General features: G+C 48.3%; 1 protein-coding gene across 4 annotated transcripts in view; it reads left to right on the forward strand.

Moving 5' to 3' along the window:
• CDH11 (cadherin 11) overlaps positions 1 to 8,463 on the forward strand; it is a 147,959-nt gene extending 139,496 nt beyond the window's left edge. For all 4 annotated transcript variants that reach the window (XM_038538790.1, XM_038538789.1, XM_038538791.1 and 1 more), the window contains 2 exons: positions 4,859 to 5,110; positions 7,128 to 8,463. In XM_038538790.1, coding sequence (XP_038394718.1) covers positions 4,859 to 5,110; positions 7,128 to 7,624 — 749 coding nt within the window. In that variant the 3' untranslated portion in view covers positions 7,625 to 8,463. The remainder of the gene's footprint in view (positions 1 to 4,858; positions 5,111 to 7,127) is intronic.
• Positions 8,464 to 8,959: the final 496 nt, after the last annotated feature.

An 8,959-nucleotide genomic window follows, 5' to 3' on the forward strand; every position in this document is an offset into this window, starting at 1 on the left:
CTCTTTTTCGGATTTTTTTATATGCAGGGTCTATGCCCATATGCTGCCCACTTTGCAAAATCTTGTATCCGACAGAAAACAAAACAAAACAAACAAAACAAAACAAAAACATGCTCCTGGTGGTTTTTTTTTTTTTGTTTTTTTGTTTTTTGTGTTTTTTTTGGCTGATACAAGATTGCATCCAGCATAGTCTATCTATCGAGGGCTGATTCCCCATCATAATTTCCCCTTTCATGTCAGTTGTATGTATCCCTCCGATGGGCTACATCATCATCATAACCCTTATGTTTGCATCCCCAAACGGGTACCATGGAGACCATCATTATCAGGTACCTTTACATTGTGTTAGTGTAATGACAAAGTGTGCAGGTAAAAACAGCATGTAATTAGGAGTCTAGGATGTAGACATAAAATTTTGAAATCTGAATTTATTTTCCATTAATAGAAACACTACAATTTGTGCATGACATATTCTAGTAATTAATGACCCCATTTGCAAGGTTTTGCTGGAGTAGAGGGAAAATGAAACCGGTGAGGTGTCTGTGGCCAGGGATGAGAACACTGGGTGTCGGTAAGATAAAGCAAGGTGCTTGAAAAACATTTCTTACCGTGGGAAATACGCTGCCCAGGACTGAAGAGCATGAACTCTGTTCTTACCTCTGGATGATGAGCCCTTCTGCAGAGGGAGTTGCATTCCAAGCTGCTATGACATTTCCAGGAATTCACTTTCCTCTCTCTGCCAATAAGTTCCTCTTCCTCGTTAGTTTATTGCTGAAAGAGGATCGCTTCCAGGAAAGAATTAATATTTACTGAGCATCTCCAACAGTCTGTCGCTGCGCTAAGTACCTTTATGAATGGAATCATTTTAACATTTAAAAGTATTAGTTTCCTGGGTGAGAATATAGAAACAGGACATTTACTTAATATGACTAAAGTCAGGCGATTAATATGTAGATGATTCAAGATTCAAACCCAGGCCTGTTTGACCCCAAATATTGAGAGATTTGCTCTTTGGATACTTCATAAAGGAGGAGGATCTGAGAAATCTCTTGATGGAAATTTAAACATTGATAACATTTGCCTTGTTCTGCCTCATGTTATGAACCATGGAGCAAGTCTGACACTTGCCTGAAAATGTGGCCTCAGTAGACGCTCTTTTATCCACAGGCCACCCATAAACCTTAGGATATGTGTATCCAAAATAAGGAGACCCTCTTAAACATAGATGGACAGTGATTGCTAATTTGAATGAAAAAAAAAAATCTGGGATCCCTGGGTGGCGCAGCGGTTTGGCGCCTGCCTTTGGCCCAGGGCGCAATCCTGGAGACCCGGGATCGAATCCCACATCAGGCTCCCGGTGCATGGAGCCTGCTTCTCCCTCTGCCTATGTCTCTGCCTCTCTCTCTCTGTGACTATCATAAATAAATAAAAAAATTAAAAAAAAAAATCTGTAGTCAAACTTAGGATGCAGAATTGATTTCCAGAATAGTGATTTTTAGTACTATGGCGAGTTTGTTTCTTTTTCAGTTTGTTTATCTAGAGGTGTTGTTTTATGAAGTTCCTGCCTACAGTGGTGGCTCTATCTGTGTTACTAGAAGATCAGTGATCAGAAGGGACCACAAGAAAGACCATCACAGGACACAGCACCGACCCCTCTAAAATGGCTATACCCCCCCCCCAAAAAAAAAAGCTTACTCTCCTGTTATTCTGGAGCCACTTGGATTTAGAGGGGGGAACTCTTTAATTCATTTAAATGACATCAACCACCTAAGGGCCGTGCCAGGCTGGTTAGTCACGTATCTAACGCCTCGTGCCAGTCTACTGTCCTCCGGTTCACCAGCCCTGGAGGATGGCAGTCCTGGGTGTTAAGCGTTCTGGTAGAAGGATTCCTTGAGCCCTGTGATAACCTGTGTGACCTTGAGCACAGTATTAGGTACCTGCGAGGCACGCTTGATATCACCCGATGTCCTCATTTCAAGGCTGACCAAGTGAGGCCCTACAGGACAGATGAGGCCTTCTAAGGCATGTTGATGGGCGTATGTCCAAGAAGAGACGCCCAGTCCACCTCTTTCCCACCTGTTAAACTAACCTTAAAATCCATATGTGAAACATGTTTGGATAAAAGAACTTGTTTTTTTAAAGTTCTCAAGATTCTACAGGGCCATCGCTCAGAGGCTCAAGTGATTCGGTCATCCGGGTACCTAGACGAGCTTCTATAGAATAGTTGGCACGTGTCTGAGGGGACTCGCGTGTTCAGAATTCACCAGACGTGCTGCATTCACTGCTCGCGTCCTGCCCAGATCCGAGTTTCCCTTTCGCGTTCGGTTTTCAGGTACTGTCATGTGGAGGCTGGCATGCTGTGACCTGGAGGCTCAGGTTTTCGTGGACGACACGTTGAAGACTAGATTTTAAATTTTGCCTTCTGCAGGTGTACAAAAGCAAAACACTCAGTTTACATCCCCTCCAAACAACACCCTGGCTGACAGGGTGTGACCCAGTAGACAAACTAAATAAATGATCGGTTGGGGCTGTCGCCTAGATCGGAGAAGTGTATTTGGCCAAGCAATTTAATTAATTCCCTTTTCTTCTTTGATTTTTAATTTTCACTTTTATTCATAGTGGCATTAGTGATAATTCATATCATTAAAATGGGGTAGATAGTGTCACTTTTCATTTGTCAAAGTCTTATTTGAACTCCAATGCATGAGAAGGGAAAAATCACATATTTTGAAAGAATTTGTTATAGACATGTAAATTTTTTATAATCCTTAGGCATAGAACAATGGTATAAGCTCAACAGGAGCGAACAGTCAGGAAACTGAATTTTCAGTTAATAGTCTATTTGGCCAACATTCTCTATTTTTTCATGGTTCTCTATAGTACATATAATTTTTTTCCCAGTGATAAGGACAATATATGACAGTTATGCAATTCAAAAAATACAGAAATGGGGGCTAAGTCTTCTGCCTTGTTTTGTTTGAGATGTTGGCAACGACGGGCAGAGAATCTGTCCTCATACAGCTTTATCCAAAATCAGGGCATACACACCCCTTGCCTTCTGCAATCCTCAGAATATCTTCTCATCCCTAAATCAGATTCAATCTACCTTTTATATTTAATATATTTCATCTCATATAAAATGTACTACTACATTTCCTTTCATCTAGAAGATATCAATTTAATTTTGAGATTCTAAGATATTTCTTCCTATGACAAGAACTAATTCACGGTACCGTCTGTCCACCCAAAACCTGCTGGCTATTGGGTGATCATGTTGTTACAACACTCATATCGCTGCAAGTTACTGCTTCTGAACTCACAGACAGAGGCAGGCCACACTGAAGGTGTGCGTGTGCAGTGTGTGTACTATGTAATTTGATCGAACATACTAAAAATCTCACCTATTTTGTGATTACCCATGTTTCCCCCAGAGCATACAACCTGAAGAAGAAAAAAAAAAAGGTATCGTTGGGTTGGTGCAGATCTGCAAAAAAAAATATGATGAGGAAGTAGCTGGGGGCTTAGGTCACAAAAGATTGTGAAATATATGGAAGCTTGGGACGCCTGGTGGGTTCAGCGATTTAGCGCCGCCTTCGGCCCAGGGCCTGATCCTGGAGTCCTGGGATTGAGTCCCACATCGGGCTCCCTGCATGGAGCCTGCTTCTCCCTCTGCCTGCGTCTCTGTCTCTGTCTCTGTCTCTCTCTTTCTCTCTGTGTCTCTCATGAATAAATAAATAAAATCTCTCTAAAAAAAAAAAAATCAATATATGGAAGCCAACATCTGGAATTTTGCCTTAACTTCTCCCAGAACACAGTTGTGCCATGTGTTCAAAACATACTTACTGAACGTCTCTTGTGTGTCCAACACTGGAGAGACTGAGGTGAATCGGATGAAGTCCCCTGGTGTTTGAAGTTCACAGTCCAGGTGAGGTCAAAGCGGTTAAGCCCACCAACAGTGGCACACCGGTGCGGTATGGGTTTCTGTAAGAACACAGGGTGCTGTGGGCCACGAAGGAGATGACAGGAGAGGCCTCCCTGACGTGATGACTTTTCAGTCCAGTTTGGAGGCTTGAGGAGTTGAGCTGTCGCTACAGGAACAGCTTCCAGGGCAGCCGGACAGTGCTAAGGGGCAGGTGGGAAGCTGGGTGTGCTGCAGAGACAGAAGGCCGCCTGCGTGTCCGGCTGTCCTGGGCCACTGGGGTGGGTGGGATGAGACCCTGGAAGCAGAATAGAATCCTAAGGGGAAAATCTCGTGGCTTGCTCTGTAGAGGGGGCTGTGCTGTGTGGACAACAGAGAGACCTCGGGATGATTTTGAGCAGGAGGTATGACATATTTAATGAGGTGGTGGATGGTGCCTAGATTTCAAAGAAACTATACACCTTAAAATTGGATTTTAAACATAACAAAAAAGAAACTATACACCTGCTGCTGGGCTTGTAAAATATTTTGTCCTTAAAGATAATGTTTTCCTTTAGGGCTCACAAGTGGGTTTACGGTTTGGGCAAGGTTTGTGTGTGGGCTGGAGATCTCTTACGCACACGGGCACAGCAACTGGCCAAAGGCTTGCCATCGAGCAGGAACGTGCAAACGTGAAAAGAAGGGTGTTCTGTGTGTCCTGTGCCCCCGCTTGCGGAGTCGGTGGTGTCTGCTGCGGGGCGCCCGCGGCCCAGGCCCACCCTGCGCCGCTCTGAGGCCGGCACCCAAGGGCGCATCCGTGTGGGCGTTCGGATCCACGGAGGAAGGCGCGGCCCGGTGCCAGGTCTGGCCCCACGCGGCGGAGACCCGGGGGGGGGGGGGTGCGGAGCTGGAGCGCGCGGGCCGCGAGCCCCTGTGCTCTCCCCTGTGCTCTCCCCGCAGACAGCACGGCCGGCGTGTACGCCCGGCGCGGGGGCTTCAGCCGCCAGAAGCAGGACCTGTACCTGCTGCCCGTGGTCATCAGCGACGGCGGGATCCCGCCCATGAGCAGCACCAACACCCTGACCATCAAAGTGTGCGGGTGCGACGTGCACGGGGCGCTGCTCTCCTGCAACGCCGAGGCCTACGTGCTGAACGCCGGCCTCAGCACCGGCGCGCTCATCGCCATCCTCGCCTGCATCGTCATCCTGCTGGGTAAGGGCGGCCGCGGGGGCGGGGCCCGACGGGACGGGGGGAGGGCTTCCGGGATGCAGGCGGCCTCCAGGTGGGCCGCGGGCCTAAGCCAGGACCCGAGATGACGGGGGAGGGGGGAGGGCTTCCCGGGGTGCAGGCGGCCTCCAGGGTGGGCCGCGGGCCTAAGCCAGGACCCGAGATGACAGGGGAGGGGGGAGGGCTCCCCGGGGTGCAGGCAGCCTCCAGGTGGGCCGCGGGCCTAAGCCAGGACCCGAGATGACAGGGAGGGGGATGGGCTCCCCGGGGTGCAGGCAGCCTCCAGGTGGGCCGCGGGCCTAAGCCAGGACCCGAGATGACAGGGGAGGGGGGAGGGCTTCCCGGGTGCAGGCGGCCTCCAGGTGGGCCGCGGGCCTAGGCCAGGCCCGAGGGGGGGGAGGCCCAGGTGGGCTCCCGGGGTGCAGGCCGGACCCAGGGTGGGCGCAGGCCGAGGCCAGGACCAGAGAAAAGGTGGGGGGGGGGGGATGCGGGGGGCGTGGAGGTGGGGTCGAGCTTGTGCACTCTATAGGGTCAGGCCAGGTTCCTAGGGGCAGTTGCAGGATGGCAGAGCTGCAGGGTGGCAGCGGGGTGCGGAGGGCGCCCCTGAGGTCGTGCAGGAGAGGTCAGTGGGCAGAGGCCCGGGATTCAAGCCACAGTTGCCTTAGTGGAGGAAGGAGAAGGGCAAGGGCTGGAAAGACTAATCGCGAGGCCAGAGACCTCACAGGAAGGCCTCAGGGCCTGGACGGGGCCTGGCCAAGCGCATGGTAGCATCCTGCCCAGCCTCCGCCCCTCCGGACCCAGGGGCCTTCTCCCGCCCTGCAGGCTGGGTTGGTGCCCCACTGGGCGCCCTGATTTCCTCTGGTAAGAACAACGGTGCCCTCGATTGACCTCCGCGGGCTTTGGGAAGAGAGGTCAGGCAGCAGGAGAATCAGCTTGCACACCCAGGGGTTTCTGACACGGAATTCATGCTTGGCCGGTGGTGTTTGGTTCTCCATTGAATGAGTTGAGGGGGCCCAGCTACGTAGGGAAGACTCGGTGAGTTCAGGTCGCCAAAAAGTTCCTGAGAATTGGGTACCAGGTGCTGCGTCCAGCCTTGAGGGATCAAGGACTCCCCCTCCTTGTATGTCCCAGTGATGGTGGCCCCGGAGGGGCTCTCAGCCTCTTGCCAGATTCAGGCACAAACCTTTTTTATGGTGGAGCTGTATGTGTGGAGGCCGTTCTCATGGAATATTGTAGAAGCCTCTTGTGAGGAGGTGGAGGACGAAGAATTGGGCAGTGTCTCAGTTTCCTGCTAGGCAGTGCTGCCCACCCACCCTAGGTTCCTGAACATAGGGGAGTCGCCTCTCAGGGAGGACACAGCTGCTTTCCCTGGGGTGCAGCCGATGCTACCTTCCTGTGTTTGAATAAATAGAGGACATTTGTCTCCTGCGGGTCATTATAAGCCCATTATAAGTCATTATAAGCTTACAGTAAAATTCCTTACGAAGGTCCAGTAGGATCACTGTTCATCACCCCCCTGCTCTGACCCCGGCCCTCTAGGCAGGACCGAGCCTCACCCCTATAGAAAGGTAGGACCGCAGGTCTCTGTCCTTATTCATCAGCTTTGGTGACACAGCTGTCCCCTTTCGGAAAAAGAAACCAACATAAGCCATTTTTAAGAGGCTGCAGACCAATCGATTTAGAATCTTCCTAATTCTCAGGAAGATGACTTCCAAATAGTGTCGGACTCACTTGTAAAGAGCTCAGAATAGTTCCAGCTGCCAGTTGGTTTGGAATCCTATTTTCCTGGCAGCGCTTGGGGGAGGAAGAGCCAGGCGGAGGGTGGTTTTGGGCATCTCTTGGGGGACTCCAGGTGAAGCTCTGGTTTCCTAGAGTGATAGACTGGTTCCTATTCCGAGCATAGGCCCACACACCCTACGGTGAGCAGGGCTCAGGTTGGGGGTGGGGGCGCGGACTCCAGGGACACCTGATCTGTGCTCACTTTCCTGTGCTTTCCTTGTAGTGATCGTAGTGCTGTTTGTGACCCTGAGAAGGCAAAAGAAAGAACCGCTCATCGTCTTTGAGGAGGAAGACGTCCGTGAGAACATCATCACGTACGACGACGAAGGGGGTGGGGAGGAAGACACAGAAGCCTTTGATATTGCCACCCTCCAGAATCCAGACGGGATCAATGGCTTCATCCCTCGCAAAGACATAAAACCCGAGTATCAGTACATGCCTAGACCCGGGCTCCGGCCGGCACCCAACAGCGTGGACGTCGATGACTTCATCAATACGAGAATACAGGAGGCGGATAATGACCCCACTGCCCCTCCTTATGATTCAATCCAAATCTACGGTTACGAAGGCAGGGGCTCGGTGGCCGGGTCCCTGAGCTCCCTAGAGTCGGCCACCACAGATTCGGACTTGGACTATGACTACCTACAGAACTGGGGACCTCGTTTTAAGAAACTAGCAGACTTGTACGGTTCCAAAGACACTTTTGATGACGACTCTTAACAATAACGATACAAATTTGGCCTTAAGAACTGTGTCTGGCGTTCTGAAGAATCTAGAAGATATGTAAACAGGTATTTTTTTAAATCAAGGAAAGGCTCATTTAAAACAAGCAAAGTTTTACAGAGAGGATACATTTAATAAAACTGCAAGGACATCAAAGTGGTAAATACTGTGAAGTACCTTTTCTCGCAAAAAGGCAAATATTGAAGTTGTTTATCAACTTCCCTAGAGAAAAACCACTTGGCATACACAATATTTAAGTGAAGGAGAAGTCTAACGGTGAACTTACAATGAAGGGAAATTGTTTGTGTGTTACGAACATCTAAGTCTTTCTTTCTTCTTCTTCTTCTTTTTTTTTTTTTATTTGTCAAAGAAGCTTCCACAAAATTAGAAAGGACAACAGTTCTGAGCTGTAATTTCGCCTTAAACTACGGACACTCTATATGTAGTGCATTTTTAAACTTGAAATATATAATATTCAGCCAGCTTAAACCCATACAATGTATGTACAATACAATGTACAATTATGTCTCTTGAGCATCAATCTTGTTACTGCTGATTCTTGTAAATCTTTTTGCTTCTACTTTCATCTTAAACTAATACGTGCCAGATATAACTGTCTTGTTTCAGTGAGAGGCTCCCTATTTCTATGCCATTTTTAATGTATCTATTTGTACAATTTTAAAGTTCTTATTTTAGTATACATACAAATATCAGTATTCTGACATGTAAGAAATGTTACGGCATCACACTTATATTTTATGAACATTGTACTGTTGCTTTAATATGAGCTTCAATATAAGAAGCAACCTTTGAAATAAAAACAGATTCTTTTTTAATTCTGGGTTTCATTCTTAACATTGAAAAACGTGTTTCTGATGACCCATTTATATGTCTAATTTAAGATCATTGTGATCTTTTCATACCCCTTTTCGTGAGCTGCTGTAGTCTGCTGCTTTTATTGTTTATTTAAAATCAAATCTGTTTTCTCCGGACCCGAGTCTGTAACACCGTGTAAAGCTCTCTCGTACATTCTCAGTGTCAGCTTCCTGGCTTCCCTTTGCATACATCTTTTGAAAACGAAGGATGCTAATGATCTAGGTCAGTCTCCGAGTCTGCAGTGCTTGTTATACGACGGGCATTTATCTTGCATATTAGCAATTCGGTGGCTATGAGGGATGGATCCATGAGGGTCCACAGATGTGGGTTATATGCCCCATGCTGAGCACTGAGGGGGTGAGGGGGCTGAAGAGTCAAAAGTATAAATTTGCCATGTGTCATTATCAAACATCCGGTGTTACTCTATTTTCCGTGACTTTGATTTTGCCAGGATAT

Source organism: Canis lupus, chromosome 5, assembly GCF_011100685.1.
Source record: "Canis lupus familiaris isolate Mischka breed German Shepherd chromosome 5, alternate assembly UU_Cfam_GSD_1.0, whole genome shotgun sequence".
NCBI classification, from domain to species: domain Eukaryota; kingdom Metazoa; phylum Chordata; class Mammalia; order Carnivora; family Canidae; genus Canis; species Canis lupus.